The sequence below is a fragment of the Solea solea genome, chromosome 6, assembly GCF_958295425.1.
Source record: "Solea solea chromosome 6, fSolSol10.1, whole genome shotgun sequence".
Classification (NCBI taxonomy): domain Eukaryota; kingdom Metazoa; phylum Chordata; class Actinopteri; order Pleuronectiformes; family Soleidae; genus Solea; species Solea solea.
In genome coordinates this window covers 11,492,163-11,511,999 of record NC_081139.1, presented here as the reverse complement: position 1 = coordinate 11,511,999, position 19,837 = coordinate 11,492,163, and the positions used below count along the sequence as shown (strand labels likewise).

Sequence of the window (19,837 nt, the reverse complement as noted above, 5' to 3'; positions counted from 1 at the left end):
AATCAAACTCACTATCTGTAACAGTGCAGTTAGCAAATGGCAAAGGCTACAATTTAGGATCAACATTATGCAGCACATGCGACCCAGGTTTATACTTAGTTCTTAATGGTTTTACAAAGTCACGCTTTTCTTCTTGTGTATATTATTTAGGGCCTAAGCACAGAAAAGTGCAAGGACCCAGATGTTTTTGTTTTCATAAAGGAATTACCTACGTATTTTTAGGGCCTGAGCCTCATCTGGTTTAAAGAAATTACAAACAGAATTCACAAACACTTGATGTGAATAAATGCCCTGCCTCATAAAATATGACTTTGCTGAAAACAGCTTTAATATTTTGATGGTATATGATGTGGGAATGCTCCATCGCAACTACAGTGTTTGCAGTTCTTAAAATTAAAATCACTGTCCAAATACATTTTCCTAATGTTCCAGTGTTTGAGGCTAATCACACTTAAATTTATTTTATGTGTTTAAATTTTTATTTAAGGCTAAAAATATACTTAATGTCGACTTTTATCCGCTCTGCTCGAAGGGGTTAATCATAACATGTGCTATTCTTCCTGTTATTACTTATGTACATGTGTGACTCTTTTCGCTTTCATTTTGTAGCAAACTGAATATGAAAAATACATTTAATTCAGTCATTTAACACGTTCAGGCCCCATGAGGTCATTTTAATGAGTTTAGTCAGAGCTGTCTCATAGCTAATATTAAACATCACATGGTGAATGTGCTCCCTTCAGCGATTGACAGCGTTTATAAAGCCAGCAGCTGTTCTGTTGTAGAGAAACACTCAAAAATAGTTTTTTTTTTAAGACAACAAAGTTCCTGGTAATCAGCTCATCAAACATAAAATGAAGTGTAAATTGGCTAATGTTTCTGACCGAGGCATTTCCTATTCTCTGTATATACATGTTTTTATTAGTGTTTTTAGATGCAAATATTGCAAATATTTAATTTCAATTTATTATTGATTTATTTTTCATTTATTACATTTTTTTATTTATTTATATATACGTATATATTTACATGATAATGCCAACTTGGCTTCTTTTTATTTAAAAAAATAAATAAATAAACATCACCACAGTATTGGGGAAAAAAAACTAAATTTTTAAATCCTTTAGTTATTTAAAAACCAAACTCTTAACTAATCTTAACAGATCATTAGAACTGCACACCACTAATGGTTTCTCTCTCTTTTGATTCAGGCGATGAATTTGGTAAGTGAATCTGACTTGTGCAATATGCTTGCCTCCTCCCCTGCGTTTGGCAGCACCAGTACACACACTGTCCCCTTGCTACTGCCCTCAGCTGGCATGGCCTCTTCCCCCAATGCTGTCCCATATTGAAGCAATGCTCAGGAAACCATCACGCTTTGAAACCAGCACTGCTGCGTATCCTCTCTGATGTAGCGTAATCCCACACAGCCTCTGCCAAAAGCCAAAGTCCCGCTTGCTTTGCACAAGGTGTCGCTCTTTGATTTGGGCTCTCTCTTCTTAATCGAAAAATAAAAGCTGAGTCAGCTGAAATGCATTCTTGAAGGGAAAAAAAGAAAGAAAAGAAAGTTCCAATAGGATGCATTTAAATGAAGTTTGAAATATTCAAAGTGTTTGTTGATCTTAGACTGCGTCACGCACCATTGACATGAACTGGCTTGCTTTGTTTACTTTTTTGGGCAACTTCTTTCTTATACATTGAACAAATTAATCCACATAATTATGTGCATATGTTTACGACATGAATACAAAACTGCATTCCCAGCCAGCACACTCTATCTATACTTTTGTATTTATTCTTTTTTTTCCTGTGGGGATCCTAATAACACTTTTTCAGACCTAACAGACCCTGAATCTGTCTTGTGAAAAACTACAACACAGTTGGGCCACGCTGTTTGATTTTCTCTCTTCTTCTTTTCTTTGCTTCTTGCTTTTTGATGATTGTTAAAAATTAAGTGATTATTATCCAAAAATAACCATTTTATTGTCTGCTAAACGTAACTCTTGTTATTTATATTTTACTGATAAGCTCAACACTTGTTTAGTTTATTATAACTCATTTCCACAAGATTTTTTAAATGTATTGATTTTAGAATCTGGCAACAAATAAATGCAATAGAAACCACACATAGAACACACTATACAAATACTGTGATTATTTAGTGTATTATAGATTTCAGTGTTGTGCCGCCCCCTTGTGGTTGACCCCGGGATTTCTCTGTCAATTCACAGGATCAGGCATCAAAAGACAAAGCCCTACAGAACATGGCTGCACTGTCATCTGCCCAGATCGTCTCACCAAGTATAATAAAGAATCACCTTCCACCGCTGCCTCCTGCCCCCTACCAACCACCCAGAGTGAGACCTCCATCCATATTCTATGCACTTAGAGCACAAAACCACATCTGGATTACACGCTGTTTAATGTGATAGCAGCCGCTGACCCTTTTTTTACTTTGTTTACTCTACAGTTCTGGCCTGCTCCAATCCCAGGACAGCCTGGACCCTCTCAGGAGTAAGTAAATAACCTCCACTGGTTCCCACGAGATATCTGTCAGGAGACACCATGGTGTATGTTGTTTGTAAAGAGAGATGCTTAAATGAGAGCGTTATTGAGAGGGTTAGATTTATAATGTCAGGTGGGTATGGATTAACAGACCACATTTTTGCACACCAGGCTGGTTCTAGATCTCAACCCGGGAAGGACTCCTGGGCTTGGCCGCACCAGCCATGCGTAAGTTCCGCTTAGCGAAGCTCCACCCTTGAGCACAAAGCAGCACTAACTCTCCTTCTTCATTCAGTTGTACTGTACTGTTTCCTGCACTAATGTAAACCACCGATGCGCAAAATAACTGCTTCAGATTTGATTGAGAAAATGAGTAATAATAACAAACTTCATTTACTGTATATAGCACGTTTCATATGTTACCACGTGCTCAACAGTCCGGTCGAGCCTTATCAAGCGTTTCTGCCTGGTAGGTAAATCCTCACAGTGACTGACAACTTCAGATCACAGAGTTCATTGTCATCCATTTTGAACTGATGCTATTTTGCATCATTGAGAAGTAATGAAGCAGGTGGACTCACGCCTAGCTGGTGCAGCAACACATGCCTTCATTGGGACAGAGTGATTTTTGTAACTTGTTGTTTGTGTACCTACTGAAATGAAGAATCTTCTCTGACTGAGGTTGATATGAAAAAAATTGCAGTGTTTTAGGTTTTGATACGTTTTACATCACTGATGAGCATGTTTTACTGCTGACTGTTTTTCCAAAGTGGCACCTGTGTCCGTGCGACTGATCACAGGTTAAGGCCACTCCCATGCCTTCTCACTCTTCACGAAACATTTGATTAATGAAGGTCTAAGCAAAGAAAGTAGCAGTAATACAGTTGACAATGCAGTGAAATTATCAAATAGAATTTGATCAAAAATACACATTTAGGGAGACCCATGTGCTACAAACAAGCTACTGTTTTTATTTGACTATTTTCTGCATGATTTATATGTCATTGTTTGTTTTTCAGCATCAAACCTTTTGCACAGCCACCATACCCAAGCCTAGGAGGCCCGGTACCACAGTCCATACCAAGTAAGTCAAATCTGTGAAAGCTAAGACAGAAAAGAAAAACACGAACATGCTGTCACAGTGTTCCTATAAAATGTGTATGTGTTTGTGTGTGTGTGGGGGTGCATGGTTCAGGTTACGAGCCCTTGGCGCCTCCGCCTGCACCAACTGCCACTGCAGTGCCGGTATGGCAGGACCGCACCATCGCCTCCTCTAAGCTGCGGATGCTGGAATACTCTGCCTTCATGGAGGTTCAGAGAGACCCAGACAACGTGAGTCAAAGTTTCTTTTATAAAGGGAATCAAACAAAAGCTTTGGAGCTGGGATTATGGTTCGTGTCTAAAGCTAAAAAAAAAGCTGCTAACAGGGAAAAGCTTAATCGACTACTTAAAGACCCTGTAAAGCAAATGCAGAGTTTCTCCTCCTCACACATTGTTTACAGTATGTTAGAAAATAGTGGCTGAGAACATGTAGAAGAAATTACAACTGTGGAATAGAAAATGAAGGTGAATTTTACATTTAAAACCTAATTTTCAAGTGACTTTTTTCATCACTCAAATTTGGTTAGGTGATAACTAACACATTTTTCTGTGGGCTGGGCAAAGAGGTGATATCTCACTTTACAGGAACTTTAACTCTGTCCTCTGTTGGTTCTTTTCTCTCTGTCCACTGCAGTACAGCAAACATCTGTTTGTCCACATTGGACAGACGAACCCCTCCTACAGTGACCCGCTCCTTGAGGCTGTGGACATCCGGCAGATCTATGACAAGTTCCCTGAGAAGAAAGGCGGACTCAAGGAACTTTATGAGAAAGGGCCTCAGAATGCTTTCTTCCTCGTAAAATTCTGGGTAGGTCCTCATCAAAGTCATTATCATTATCATCTGCCACTTATTAGTTGTTAATAAACACTTGTCAACCACTTTGCGTTGTGCTTTATGTGAGCACTTATTCATTTAGCCTTATAGCTCAGGCAATAACAGTGCAAAGTGTCATTTCAGTCATTACAATGTGGTAACATTAAAATGAAAAGTGATAAAAAATGATTACCATTTAATTGCATTTGAAATACCCATTGTAATCAAGATGCTTGTTCGGCTGTTATTTCATCAACCACTGCTGTTATTACTTCAGCCAGTAGTTTTTCCACAGTAACTTATCACCGTAAATTACAGCCGTCTCAGTAGTTTAAGTTATGTCACAGAACGCAGCGACTGCAGTGTGATGAAATCTGTGAACGTTGTAGGCGGACCTGAACAGCAGCGGGATGCAGGACGGCCCTGGTTCTTTTTATGGTGTCAGCAGCCAGTACAGCAGCGCTGAGAACATGACCATCACTGTTTCAACCAAAGTCTGCTCGTTTGGAAAGCAGGTCGTCGAGAAAGTAGAGGTAAAGAACTCAGATGACACAAGACCGCCGCTTGAGTTTAAGTCCCTGCCAGATGTTTTTGACTGTCCTTTGTGTGTGTGTGTGTGTGTCTTGCAGACAGAGTACGCCCGCCTGGAGGGGGGGAAGTGTGTTTACAGGATCCACCGCTCTCCGATGTGCGAATATATGATCAACTTCATCCACAAGCTCAAACACTTGCCTGAAAAATACATGATGAACAGTGTTCTTGAAAACTTCACTATCCTGCAGGTAACATACAGCTTTTCCGACTGAATGACTTGTATCAGGAATAAAAGTATCCACAGAGTATTTAAAGAAAGAATAGAAAAGACAAATATAACATAGGCCGAACATAAGCTGTAAAAGTACGGTAAGAATCCAGTCAACATTAATTATATCTACTTTCTTTACCAAAAGTTAAATAAGGACATCAGTTTCACTCTGAATTCTAGAGAGTTTTTATTTTTGTGCTATTAATGAACCAGTTTATTAATGAGGAATAAAGCTGCTGTTATGTGGTTGAGAGTCAAAATATCTAACTATTCTTTTAATGAATTTAAAGATTTTTAGTTGTTTGCCTCTGTAGTATTTATAAACAGCATACCGTGCGCTGCTTCCTGTTCCCATCTCGACATTTTTTGTCTTTGCCCTTCAGGTGGTGACGAATCGTGACACCCAGGAGACCTTGCTCTGTATAGCGTTTGTGTTTGAGGTTTCCACGAGTGAACACGGAGCTCAGTATCACGTCTACAGACTTGTTAAGGACTAACAGCTCTTCAGGGAGGTCTTGGAAAAGCAAGACGAAAGCATGACACAGTCCCTCTTTTTGACCAGCTCAACCGCCCAGGAAAACAAAAAACTAAGAAGACATTCAAACAATGCTACATCAGACTAACAAGGACAGATGCTTTTTTTAAACGAAAAGTCGCAAGGAAAAAAAGAGTGAATCTCACCGTGCTGACACGCAAAGAAATGTTTGAAAGACTAGCTGTTTTCTATGTGTTTAAACATGCTTTAGATGAAGTGGGTTCATTTTTTTGCCAAGGTAATTGATGGAGCTTGAAATGTTTTATCGAGGGAATGAGAAAGTGTTTAGGGTGGAAACGACCCTTTTGGTATCCAAGGGAGCACACTCTGAGCAGTAAGTAACAAGTGTACACAAGATTGAAAGAGTAGAGAGAGCAGAACCACAGAAGGGGAAAACCAGAGCCAAGTGGTGATGTAGCAGTAGGTTTGAGCCTTTTCTCCAAAGATTATATCATTGCCTGCCACTTTGGATTGCCTTTTATTACTACCTCTTGTTTTTGAATAAACAGTAAATAGTCATACTGGTGTATTTTGTTAAAAAAAAAAAGAAAGAAAGAAAGAAAATTAGAATTTGGATTGACATCTATGGAGGCAGTTTTTGTTTTTGGGCAGAAAGAGGAATGGGATGGGATGACTAATTTTTATGTAGCCTTTTGTTTTACAAGCAAAAAGTGTCCCTTGTTTTAGAGTGTACAGGGAGAAGGTTTTTTGTGTTACCATATTTTAAGGTTCTGCTTTTTTAATATTTTCTTACACAATTTTTAAAAAAAATCAGGTCTTACAAGCATCTATCTATAACTGCCTTTTGACACTAAGGATGCCTTGTATCATTAGTAGCCGGACATTAAGGTGAGGCTTTACCATCCTTATGAGATCCCCTGTTTTTTTCTCTTTGTTTGAAGACGTGTGCTTGGTTGCACTTAAAAGATCCAGAAGGGGGGTTTGAATCAACAGCACTGCTTATTTTCTATCGCCTTGAGTTATGTAGCCTAATTAAAAAAAAAAAAAAAAGAATCGTTTCTGTACTGTGAGTCAGTGGATGCTAAAGGAAAATGTGTTACATAGGAGTATTTTTTCTGAGGGGGGGGGGCGATCGGGACTTGTTGAACTATGTTCATATTTGTGATCAATTAACTCAGCACTCAACTCAGACCATGGCTAAAAGTGAAGAGAAGTTAATCACTGTTTCTTTTGTTTAAAAAAGAGATTGTATGCTGTGAAGACGGCTTGTTTGCTTCACCCTTCTCTGTGTAATGTAATGCGGAGAAGTTGCATTCATTGAAAAAGGTTCAATTTTGATATTTAAGACACTTTTTTGTGACATTACACATGAATTAATTTTAAAGTCAAACTTAATTAACTGTCTTGAATGAGAGCTATTGTCTGTGCTGTGGAGCATGACCATTGATTGTTATTTATAAGGTTAGTTACCAAGTAGTGGGAGGGCCGGACCGGGTATTGGAGATGTATTGATCATCTTCCATTGAGATGGAGATGTTAAAAGTATTGCAGGACTCAAACTACAGACAGGAATTGCCTGTCATCCCATGGGTCCTGCCAGACATAGGTCTATACTCTATGTGGTTCACTGGACAATTCTGCTACAGAAGTTCAAATTAAAGATGTTGTATGTTGCAATAAGAATTGCACCTGGCTTTGAATGTCAAATTTCACAAGCTACATACAAAAACACTCTTCCTCTAGCAGGTTTCTCAGTTTATCTTTTATACAGACATTTTTTTTTTCCCATTATCAAGATTAATGTTTTGTTGTCTTTTGACTTTCAGTGTTTGCCATATGCTTCACTGAAAATAATGTGTGAGTGTGCTGATATTGAAATTAATAATGAGATATCTAATGTACCATATTCTGAATGGTGTGGGCGTTGTTTTTGTTTGTTTTTGGTTTAAGGTGGTTTAATATTGTCTTTGTTACCATTGTGCATTGCAATTTTATACTTCAAAGTAGAGGTTGGACTATATAATCAAACAAATGTATCTAACAATAAGACGCATGGTGCCTTTGGGGCCATTCCCCCCTAAAAACGTATTAAACATGTTTGTAAATTTGTTTTGTGTACAATGTTTCTTTTTGCATGTGTATATTATGTGTGCACTATAAACTGCTAAAATCCCTTTTAACAATAATGTGGTCTGCCCAGCATCACAAAATCTGCAGTTCATGGTTGACCTTGTGATGAAACATGATACAGGTGAAACTCACCAGTTTTTCCTGTCATTCGCTATGATCAAAAGCCACAAAATTGTGTGTGTATTGTGACACATAGTCCTTATGGGTGGAATTACCACATTACAATACTTTATGTAAATCTATATCTGGATTTATGCCAGACTTGCATCAAAATCTCTTCATTCATAGATGCTTTTCCTCAGTGGAAGAAGAGGTGTTCACTTCCTTTACGGAAGTAAATGTTGGAATACAACAATGTTATAGAAAAGTAGGCATTCAAAATCTTTCTTATAAAAGGACAAATGTCTCATCATTAGAACCTATAAAATAATTGGACCTCCTTGCGCCATAGACATCTATTTACACTTTAAACAACTAGTTTGATATGTAAAGTAAGTGCAAATAAGCCGTAGTTACAGTACTGTTACTGTTTGTTTTCTTGTTGCCAGGACTGAACCTTCCATGGAAAGAAGTCAATTTCCCAGAATGAACCGCGGCTGAGGCAGACACAAACGGGAAACCAAAGTTTCACAACAATATTGTTAAATAAGTGGTAGATACGCATATTTAAAATGCACTCCTTGTATCATCACTATTCGTACAGCTCAGTGAAATTAGATCAACACGCTCCCCTGGTTTTATACAATTATCGTACAGAAACAGTTAAACTGTTTTATTTTGAAGGAAGGAAATGAAGCCGGAAGTTGTAACAATTATTTTTATCCCAGCTGACTGGACTGCACGCTAGCTCTGTGACACTACTACATCTATGACACCGGGGAAGTAAAACCCCTTCGCAGCCAATGTGGCTAAACGACACCGCGAAGTTAGTTTTAGATATTTATGTCGCTAATTATTACCAACAACAGTCCCATAGCAAACTAAAAGACAAGTGTTTAAGTATTGAAGCCTAAAACTATCGTTGCGGCTCTTTGGGTTTCATGAAACGGTCCAGTTAACTTCAGCGACGTCAACGGTTCCATGAGGTGAGTTTGATAAGCTTGAGCTTGATTAGCAAACTGTGTAAATGACAATCTAACGAAGCAGGGCTAGCGTCATGGCTTGGCACAGTTGTGTAACACTTGGTGTCATTCCATCTGTGGGCATGTTGGGTGATACATCGAATTAATGTTTCAGTGTTCACGTTGATACTAACATAGGAAATGGGTCAAATTCGCGATTCACCTACAGACCTACGTTGTTTCGTAAAACCCGTTACTTCACCTGAACCTGACGTTGAAATATGAGTCAATTTCAGCCTGAACGTTGTTTATTTATGTTTAGTTGTTACTTTTACTTTTACTTTTTTTTTTTCTTTTTTTTTTTTAACTTTTGATTGAATTGATTGTTATAAGAATAATTCCAATTCTCGGCAGATAACTTTTTTTCATTGTCAAATAATCTGACCATGTATTTCTGGTAATGAATTCAAATTCTTTGCTGAAATAAATGCAATGTTCTGAACCACAATGAATATTGTATTTAAGAAGCTGCATAGTACACAGAAAATAATATTAACTTAAACTAATGGCATCAAACATCCACAGTATTTACACTATATATATTTCCCTAGAGAAGTGCTGGATACCATCTCCTTTTCAGGCTATTCTCTGTAAACCATAAAGATGATTGTGAAGGAAAAAAATCCCAGTACATCAGCACTTTGTGGCACAAACCACAATCCTGTCCCATTCAAAGTCACTTAAATCATCTTTCTTCTTAATTCTGATGCTTGGTTTTAACTTTAGTAGGTCAGCTTGACCATGCCTGCATGCTAAAATGCATGGAGTTGCTGCCATAAGGCTGATCAGATATAGGCTTGACTAGTAAAGGAATTGATTTGTTTTCTGCCATCTATCTTTTAAAGTCCTGGACAAGGAAAACTGGACAAGAGGCAGAGTACACTCTGTACAGGACCAATCACAGGACCATCATGCATTAGATAAACAACCATTCATACTCGCATTCTCACATTTTTTAATCTGAACTAAGGTCGTATGATGGATAACTTCTAACTGAGCCGTGACAATATCCCCCTTGTATATCCCCTTTTTTACATGAAGTCCCTGGAATATATTTTTTTTACCTCAAAATGGTTCCTTAGTTGAGAAAATGTGTGAAGCTCAAACTCAGTAATGCTAACATCAAACACTAAGACAAAACAAATTCATCAAACCAAATAGGTTGTTGGAAATCTGAGTCACTCAACATACAGGAATATACAAAATATTTCATATACAATGAATAGTTGTTTTTAACTTTGTACAGACTATTAAATAGAAAGCAATCATTAGCCAAGGGATGTGTGGTGTGATGACCTGACACTTTCCATGCCTCCGTTGCCTAGAAATTAACTGTTGTCTTTTTGGATCCGGTTCTACAGAGTGAACGATGTAATAGCTTATTACATAATGCGGCAAAATGTATTACATATTGCGTTCAAGCAGTTTATTACATAATGCGGCAGATTATTACAAAATGCGGCAGTTATTACATAATGGAATGCAAATTTATTACATTATTACATAATGCGGAGTTATTACATAATGTGTTGTTACAGACAATAAAAAAAGATTGTCTTGTTAATAAATGACTAAATCTGTGGATTTGTAATTTTGTATGAGAGCGATCTATGTTACTTTGTATGTTATATTTACCTACTGTTTCATAGCTACAATATTTATTGCCCAGTATTTTGGATACACATTCTAATGCAATGTACATATTCAGGATTGTGTTTATCTTTGACTTGCAAGAGAATTATGTGGTTTTCACGTTGCATTCTGTGTACTGACACACAAAGAACAATTAGTGTTCCCTGTTCAAGTATTACCTCTGACACTAAAGCCTGATTCTTTTTACCACATTACTGCTTCCCCATTTTCTCTCTAGACAGAGCAAAGCCATGTCAGCACTTTGTATGGGGCCGGTGTATTGTTGCACTCCCAGGAGAAAGGAGGGAATGCAGTTGCCTTTGAATTTGTCTCCTTTTTTTCCTCACTGTGTCACAAAGTGAAGCCAGGCCTGCCCAGGGATCTGTTCAGTTATAAAACTTAATAAACAAAATATAAATATACTTGATCTCTTTTTTCTCTTAATTTTGGCAGACATCTATTCTTTATTATATTATACATAACCCAGTATATAATAGTATAATGGATATCAACAAAACCTAAACATATTTGCACTTACAGCACCATGACGGTATTTGCACAGTAATATATATCTAATAGCAGTTAAAAGCAGGAAATGTGCTGAATCATTCAAAAAGTTTTATTATTGGAGCTATTTTCTGCTTATTCTGCACTTTAAGCACTGACTGTGCAGCTATATGTATCTTCCCCTTAGACTCGTGACTTGTGTGCTTTTTAATATCTGAATTTTGATTTATATGTGTACATTTACCCTATGCACCATTTATTTTTATGTGCATCATCAGGTACTGAGTCATCTTACCTGATATTCCACATCTTAAACAGCATAACTTCATCAACTGATCAACAGATCTGCCAGCATGACGAACGCAGACTCTGTCAGGATCCGAGTCTTCTCTCTGAACTGCTGGTCAGTGGTTGTGCTTTGTGGTGTCCTTGTTTTCTGTCTTCATACCGTAGATGTACATTATGCAGGAAGTCATTGTTCATACTCTGTTTCTTTGTTTAGGGGGATCCGCTTCCTTAGCAAACTTTGTACTGAACGCTACGCCATGATTGGTGACATGTTGTGCAAAGAAGAGCATGATATTGTCCTCCTGCAAGAGGTTAGTGTTTTAGTAATTATCTCATCTTTAAAAAGGCATTTTAAAAGATTAGATTGATTAGAGATGATGATGATGATGGTGATTATTTTTATTTTGAAAAGGAAACATGTTCATAAAATATAAATGAGGACAAAAAACATTGGATTAATCATGAATCTAAAGTATACATATTCCAAAGGGAGTGTGAAGAAGTTGAGCCCGTCACAGGCTGAGTAAGATCATGTCTGTCCAGAAAAGTTGTTTTGTATTTCGGTCAACAAGCGGTTCACCACAGTCATCATAATGTTGTATAGTATAGTATGTAGGTAGCTTGTAGAAATGTATTAATATATTCTGAGAAAGTGATTCAACTGAAGACCCAAAAAACTCCATTAGAAATCAACTTGCATTGAAGCAAAATCGTTAAATAAAATGGCAATCACAAGTTGAGAGTTGTGAGTAGATTCAATAATAACAGCTTCTTCCCAAGTTCCAGTTAAATGTATTAAATCAAGGTTGTGCTTGATAAAAAAGCTAGATAGTATTTATTGAAATCACTATCTGACAGAAAATGTTTGGACAGCCCGTGCCTGACCCTGTATCTTAGCCGGCTCTTCTGATTGTATCTTTAAGAGCAGGAATTGAGAGTTTCTGGCACACTGGGATCTGGCTCGTACTTGGGTGTGTAATCAGTGAATTGGAGCCTGGAAGCACATCTGTTAAAGATACACACATCTTCATGTGCTGTGCTTGAGACTAAGGGGGCAGAGATTGATACTGCGTTTGTGGGAGAATTAGGGCTGAGTCATACTTTCTTGCTTTTGCGTACTAGCATTTTGTGTATGACCTTGTATTCTTTGAGCACTCATTTGTCGTCGTCGTTGGACGTGTTGTGCTACAGGGAGCCTACACAATGTATTGTCCGTGTGGATTGAAAGGCTCAGGTTATACTTAACGTTTCTGAACTCTGATGTTTCTCATAATTAAAGTTCACTTAGTTGGCCTCCTGTTTTGACAGTTTAAGTTGAGGGTGAATAGTTTTATCCCTGCTGTGGAAAAGTCAATTTGCCTTAAATATAAGTTGAAGTAATGCAGTCAAGACCTTGTGCTGATGGCTAGTGTGGTGTTGATGAGATCATAAGTAAAAGTTGAAATATGGCAATAGCCAACTATATCCACAAAAATGATGGTCTTGCTACTTTATCAGTTTCCAGCAAAATAAATCAATAAAAAGGAGAAATGGAAATTTGTTTGACTGTTAACATGCTAATATGTCTGTTATTTCCTAAGGTGTGGAGTGAGAAAGACTACCTGTTCTTGAAAAAGAAACTCTCCCTTAGCCACCCTCACTCACATTATTTCAAAAGGTAACATGTTTATTCTCATTCTTATGGCTGCCATGTCATTTTTCCTATTTTGTTTGAGATTAAAATTCATGAACAATTTGACACAACTTCAAAAGAGTTGTAAATCATTGTCAGCAAAGGTTTCTTGCACAGCATTGGTCCGTATCCAAAAAAAATGAACTGATGCGTAGGCTCTACCTTCAGGATTCACTTTTGCAGCTTAATTCTTTCTTGAGCCCCTTACCAAGGCACAACGCAGATTAATCAAAGGTCCTGCTTTGCTAATCCCTTTTGCAGCTCACACAAATGTCAACTCAGGTCCATACATTTTTTTGCATCTCTGACAGATAACACCTACTTTTGATAAAGTAGATCTGTGAGAGAAGACCATGCGTGACTTATTTTTTTTATGTTTATAATAGGGCTGTCAAAATTAACGCGTTAACGCAGGGTGATTAATTTGTCGAATTAACGCGGTAATTTTTTTAACGCATAACGCAATGACCCGCCCCATATTTCCCACAATTGTACCCACTCTGCACTACTCGTGGCTTATGGCTGAGATCAACACCACGCTCACCGAACGCAGGGGAATAAGTAAGTCTACCTCTGACAACTTGACTAACACAATTGCCAAATGGATTGCAAGAGACTGTCGGCCGATTAATATTGTCGAGGACAAGGGCTTCGCGGAAGTGTTAAAAGTTGCGTCCCGCGACACATTCTACAAGCGTCAAGAGGCACAGTAATGACTAAAATCCACGAGCTCTATGAAACTGAAAAGAAAAAGAAAGGAGAGTATTTGGCTGCAGCGGAATATGTTGCTCTAACAGGAGACCACTGGACCTCTGTCAGTAACAACAATTACCTGGGTGTAACTGCACATCAAATCACTAAAACATGGGAACTGAAGTCATTCGCGCTAACAACAATGAAAACAGAAGAGCGTCACTTTGCGGAGGCATGTGCAGAACAGTTCCTAACAGTAGCGCGCAAGTGGGCAATTGAAGGAAAAGTCACAACTATAGGGACCGACAGCGCATGCAACATGACAGCTGCGGCCACATTTTATTGTGTGAAGGTGTAGTAGTTTGTTTATTTAAAAAAAAAAGAAAATGTTTTGTTTTCCAACCATCCTAAATTTGCTTTAAAAAAATAGAACAATGGCTTAGATGCCCAAAACATTTACAATAAAAGTTAAGTTTGATTTGAAAAATATGTTCTAAATAACAACTTCCTATATTTTCTCAAAGTCATAGCAAAGAGACCTGACACATAACACACATGGAATTATGGTGTGGTATGTTTAAGTTTGATTTGATTTTATTTGTCATTATTAATAACACCACCATCTGGATTGTCCATAAATAAAAAACAAATGTTAAATGTATACATCTGCATTCTCTCATTCATCTTTCCGTTCCTACAACAATATAAAGAGAAAATGAGAATTTTCTGCCATATTTACGTATGGTAATTAATCGTGATTAATCATGATTAATCCACAGCTACCCTTTGATTAATTTGATTAAACATTTTAATCTTTTGACAGCCCTAGTTTATAATGATAACCACATGCTGCTGAAGCTGGAGTATAGTTTAACCTCTGCTCACGTGTTGTTTTTACTTTCATCCTGCAGTGGAGTCATAGGAAGCGGCCTGGCCATGTTCTCCAAACACAGAATCCGTGACACATTTCTTTATCGCTTCTCGCTGAATGGTTACCCTTACATGGTAAGTCTTTTGAAGCTGAGAGCAGAGGTTGTTTTTATACACATGAGGAAGAAGTGCTCCAAACCCATTATTCAACCTATATTAGTAATTCAACTGTGGTAAAGAATTATTAGTTATTGAATGAAATATTTATTGTGATGTGTTGTGTTGGAACGTAAAGTCGGAGTTTTATTTATCTTTTATTTGATGTTTGATTTACATCAGCAGGTGGGTGAACATGAAAGTATGACCTTCTGATTCAGTTTCTACTGTTATTTGGGGTTTCATTCCTGCAGTTTATACCTTTTGCATCTTTATAGTTCACTTTTCCCTTTTTTTTTTTCTTCAATTTTCCTATCTTTCTTTATATTCAGGCCCACCATGGAGACTGGTTCGGGGGTAAAGCTGTTGGGATGGCTGTTCTAAGCATCGGAAGTCTGACCGCTAATGTCTACGTCACTCATGTAAGTTAACCTACCAGCAGTTCTCAGCTGTATATGAATATAAGAGATGTAATACCAAACACATTTTGGCTGGCTGTTTATAATTTCCCTAAGTTGTAAGTGTAAGTAAAAGTGTGACAGTTGAGTAAATGTAAATCAATTGATTCTGTGTCTGTGGGTTGATTTTTAGCTGCATGCGGAGTACTGCAGAGAGAAGGACTCTTATCTACCTCACAGAGTGGTTCAGGCCTGGGAGCTGCAGCAGTTTGTTCGGTAGAGTGTCTTTTGCTTTTTAACTCTGGATGAGGATGTTTGTTTTCTCTGATCAATATCTCCATGATTCATGTCTCGTATAAGCCGCACTTAAGCAAATCCTAATCAGTAAGTACTTTCCCCTGTTTCATGTGTAATAATGTGTTTTCTATCAGGCACACCTCTGCTGGAGCAGATGTGGTCATTTTAGGTGGTGACCTCAACATGCACCCTCAGGACCTCGGAAACAGGCTACTGAGATCTTACACTGGACTCCGTGATGCTTATTTAGAGACTGATACATTTAATGTAGGTATTGACATGTTTGCCGTACACCAATAAGATTAATATGTCTGATAAATACAGTCATTTATGTTAAGTGTTTTTGTGATGGCTACTTGTGCATGCATTTCACCAGCTTATTTATGAAATAAGGGACAGAAGGGATGAGAGAGAGGCAGACTTTTAATGTTTGCCTTTATCTAGCATGTAGAGATTTATAGAAGACGCAATATTCACTATATTCATTGAACCCCTTGGTTGTTGTTTATGGATAATGGAAGCATAAACAACATTGATCACATCTTGGTATCATCTGAGGCCCCTGACATGTCTTGCCTGCACAATTTTGAACAAGTATACTTAATCAGCAAGTGTAAAGTTGTTGCCAGTCGTGTCGCTTTCACAGCAATGCTGACAGGAATGTGACCTTACTAACGTTTGGCTAACTTCCTGTCTGTTGTTGCTGTTATCGTGCCCCTCCCTCTTCCCTCTGTTACTTCATGAACACATTTGGTGAGGTGGGTGGCATTTATTCACAGACAAACAGCCAAACTTAACGAGCAGAGGGAGACGGACTGCTTTACAGTTGACATTCCTCTTAGATGTGATTATTAGCTCTACCAAAACTAACGGTAATGGTAAAACTGAATTTCCCTTGTGGTGATAAACGCTAAAACCAATCATCTTTTGCAGGGATGTGAGGATGGTGTCACTCTAATAGCTGACAACCCTTTCATCAATAAAAAGGAGCTTGGTCCTTTTGAGAAGGGAATCCGAATTGACTACATCTTGTTCAAAGTGAGTAAAAGCCACGTTTTGTCATGCCTGCTGTGTTATGGTGGTTTGTGTTCAGAGCAAAAATGCCACCGTGCGTCTCCCTCCTGTTTATTTACAGGGTTCTTCTAAAGTGGACGTCTTTTGTGACTCCATGTCAACCACCAAAGGCTCCGTCCCTGATCACCCTTTCCCGTACTCCGATCATGAGGCTCTGATGGCTGAACTAAGGCTGGTGTCACACACTCCCGTTGAGACTGGAAGAGAGAAGTGTATTAAGGAGAAGGACTCCGCTGCAGGTATTGCTATTTGTCATGCTAACACACCAGTTCTGGAAATGCCACTGTGTCTCCATTCAAAACCCTTATATCCATCTAACTCTCTTTCACAATTATTTGATGGATATGCAATGGATGACATTCATGCCCCCCAGATATGTCACAGACAAACTAAACGGTGAGTTTTTTTACTAGCTTAAGTCAACAGAGGTTTTCCAACACACCTCGAGGGGATAATAAATATGCTAGATTTTACACACTGTGCCTTTAAGTATTAAGCAACAAATAAATCCGTCCATTTTATACCGCTTTATCCTCCACATGAGGGTCACAGGGGGTACTGTGACCCTGGATAGTTTGCCGGTCGATCACAGGGCCACAGAAAAACAACCATCCACTCTCACTGTCAATTTAGAGTGTCCAATTTACACAATCCCATATTGCATGTTTTTGGACTGTGGGAGGAAGCCGAAAAACCTGCAGAAAACCCACGCACACACAGGGAGAACATGCAAACGCCATATTTTTATGTGCTCATTCTCTTTACTCTCTTGTTCTCAGGTAGAGTGGCTGAGCTGGTGGATATTGTGACAGAGGCTCGCACTGAAGTCAAAGTAGGCCTGCACTGTACAGAGAGCATGCGCTACACGGCAGCACGCACCGGCGTGATGGGTTTGGCTCTGCTGTTGCTGGAGCTGGCCATCGCCGCAGTGCCCTGGTTGGCTCTGGGAGCTGAACAGCCTTTCCCCCTCACCTCCTTCTACCTGCTGGCTGCTCTGTGCTTCGCCATCCTGCTCACCACCTTCATGCTGTACATCCTCTACACCATGGAGCTGAAATCTCTCCAGGGGGCTGAAGACCAGATGAGACTTGCTGTCGGAAGCCTGCAAGAGAATCTCAGGGGTTTTCCTCTGGCTCAGCCTCACGTCTCCCTGCGGAAGCCTCCAGAGGGTGTTAGCGTCCTGGACCAGGAGGAGTAATGTCTGAGCCAGCTGGGTCAAAGTGGACTTTGGTTTTAATGAAGCCCTTTGAAGTGAGCTTTAAGACGAAGGAAATTCTTGCTCCTCTGAAAGTGATTTATGCTCTAAAGAGATTTAGATTTTTACTGTAAAATGAAAGGTTTGAACTATAATCAAAGGGAGATTCTGATAGTAGTGCTTCACACTTTTATATTAGTCTTTATTCTTATGTTAGGTCTTCCTCTATGCACCTCCACAAATACACCTCCTATCAGACGGTTGAATACATGTGTTCTACTGCTGTGCTTAAAGGTCCTGTATATGACCATTTGTGTTTTATTTTATTTTTTAAAGCCTCAGGTGCTACTTGCATTCCACCTACTGTACCAGTATTACCAGTACCATCGGGACCAGTTGTTTCTGTTTATAAGCTCATGCTTCCATTTTGTGATTTTTAGAGTCCGTTATACAATCACAGTGGGTCCAGATACTGTGTTTGCAGATCTATTTAATGTGTTTATTTACTCACAGAAGAACTAAACAGAAGATATAGACACTCCACCAGTTGTAGGTTTACATGTTGATAAGCAAGTATTTTAGTTTCGGCACTTAAAGATTCACCATGTTTAGACTTGAAGGATTTTATCGGTGTTGCACCTAAAGTTTCTTGATGTTAGATTATTGTCTTCACTCCTCCATCCCAAAGTGTGGCATTGTGAATGTAAAGCTATATCATGATGTATATTCTTAACTTTGAACTCATCTGATCACAGAAGTTATTTTTTACAAAGCTGCTGAAAACTATATCGTATGTGTCCACTGAGTTGACTAACCAGATAAACCACTCCCTTCTATGTGTGTTGGGAAATGACTTAAAACTGTAAGAGACTAAGATAAAACCTAACAATGATTATTCTTGAATTCGTATTGATCACCTCTGTGGTAGAAACATGATTTATAGTTCATTTAAAAAAAAGAAAAAAGATTGATTTTTAGAAAATAACTGCTCTTCATTCCTTTTAGAAATTATTTATATTTTATGAAAATAATAAAATGATGTGTCTTGACACAGTCAAGTCAGAAATTTCAACTGCAGATGTTTACTGATGCACAACAGGTTCACACATTGGCCACAAGAGGGCTCAGTCTCTGCTGGGTGAACTTTCCAAATCAGGTCCACCTGAAAACCATCAACCAAACTGGTTCTTTGGCAGCAAACCTACCAGCCAGGGCATGTACACGACCAGGGAAAGTCCGTCCATGGGTGTGGTAAATTCAAATTATTTTATTCTCCAATGGAAATGAGGCTTGTGCTTCACAACAGAAACCAGAACATTTAGTGACTTTCCTGTATGCTTTTTTTTTGCCTTTGATACTCCTCAGAAAAAAACACGATCACACTGTATAATGTACATATAAACCTATTCTCATATATAATATATAATCAGCAGTGACCAATGCCCTCAGCAGTGCTTTAAAGACGAGGTAGAGGGAGATGCATTTGAATTATTGTGCATGTTTCAGAATGAGCTTTGTCGAAAGCAAATAGTATATAAAACAGAGGAAAACAAAATACACACTATGAGCTCCACCTCCAGCAGCAGCTTAAACGTCATCATAGATTTTAATTGTAATTTAATAATCGGAGAGATTTGTTTTTCTTTTAAATGCCTGAAGTAAAAGTAAATAAAGAGTTAAAAAGTTGAATTGTTCTGCAGTCTAATGGCTTGTTGGATTCAGGTGACAAACACTATTTTGTTTACACTATTTGATCCTGATGCATCAATGCAATGTAATCAGCTGGATATAGAGTGAACAATTGTTTATTTTGCTACAGAGGCTACATATGAATGGCAACCAGTCGTGTCACGTTTTTACCACTGCCCGCGGGCCAATCACAGCCCACGGTGAGATTTTGTACAGCCTGCAGCTTTAGTTTTTTAATGGATTATTTATCTCCTGGGAGTGACTCGGACAATTTGGTAATGTGTCACCCCCATTAGTTCAGCTGGTGAGGAGTTGCGCTTTGACACCAGAGTCCTGAGTTGGAACCTGACCTGTGACCAGCTATATGCACTCATCTCATGTTGTTATTTGACTC

At 38.5% G+C, this 19,837-nt stretch overlaps 2 protein-coding genes across 12 annotated transcripts in view; both read left to right on the top strand.

The window, feature by feature from the left end:
- Nucleotides 1-7,830, top strand: part of tead3b (TEA domain family member 3 b) — a 30,730-nt gene extending 22,900 nt beyond the window's left edge. For 3 of the 11 annotated variants that reach the window (XM_058630560.1, XM_058630559.1, XM_058630554.1), the window contains 10 exons: nt 1,212-1,223; nt 2,232-2,357; nt 2,471-2,514; nt 2,677-2,733; nt 3,525-3,590; nt 3,687-3,837; nt 4,241-4,414; nt 4,810-4,953; nt 5,050-5,202; nt 5,609-7,830. In XM_058630560.1, coding sequence (XP_058486543.1) covers nt 1,212-1,223; nt 2,232-2,357; nt 2,471-2,514; nt 2,677-2,733; nt 3,525-3,590; nt 3,687-3,837; nt 4,241-4,414; nt 4,810-4,953; nt 5,050-5,202; nt 5,609-5,722 — 1,041 coding nt within the window. In that variant the 3' untranslated portion in view covers nt 5,723-7,830. Of the gene's footprint in view, nt 1-1,081; nt 2,358-2,470; nt 2,515-2,676; nt 2,734-3,524; nt 3,591-3,686; nt 3,838-4,240; nt 4,415-4,809; nt 4,954-5,049; nt 5,203-5,608 lie in introns of those variants that run through there. The other 8 variants (XM_058630563.1, XM_058630555.1, XM_058630562.1 and 5 more) reach the window with 6 other exon arrangements.
- A 760-nt stretch (nt 7,831-8,590) lies between these two features.
- Nucleotides 8,591-19,443, top strand: smpd2b (sphingomyelin phosphodiesterase 2b). The gene is made up of 11 exons (XM_058630553.1): nt 8,591-8,936; nt 11,390-11,514; nt 11,614-11,710; nt 12,980-13,056; nt 14,676-14,769; nt 15,123-15,212; nt 15,382-15,464; nt 15,620-15,752; nt 16,419-16,523; nt 16,621-16,798; nt 17,339-19,443. The coding sequence occupies exons 2-11, from the start codon at nt 11,465-11,467 to the stop codon at nt 17,755-17,757; spliced, it is 1,326 nt and encodes a 441-aa protein (XP_058486536.1). The 5' UTR covers nt 8,591-8,936; nt 11,390-11,464; the 3' UTR covers nt 17,758-19,443.
- Nucleotides 19,444-19,837: the final 394 nt, after the last annotated feature.

Bases quoted from the DNA above. Each gene is read 5' to 3' on its own strand.
- smpd2b (XM_058630553.1), top strand. From the start codon at position 11,465: ATGACGAACGCAGACTCTGTCAGGATCCGAGTCTTCTCTCTGAACTGC. The intron at 15,213-15,381 runs GTAAGTTAACCT...GTTGATTTTTAG, and splicing joins CTAATGTCTACGTCACTCAT to CTGCATGCGGAGTACTGCAG. The intron at 15,465-15,619 runs GTAGAGTGTCTT...GTTTTCTATCAG, and splicing joins GAGCTGCAGCAGTTTGTTCG to GCACACCTCTGCTGGAGCAG.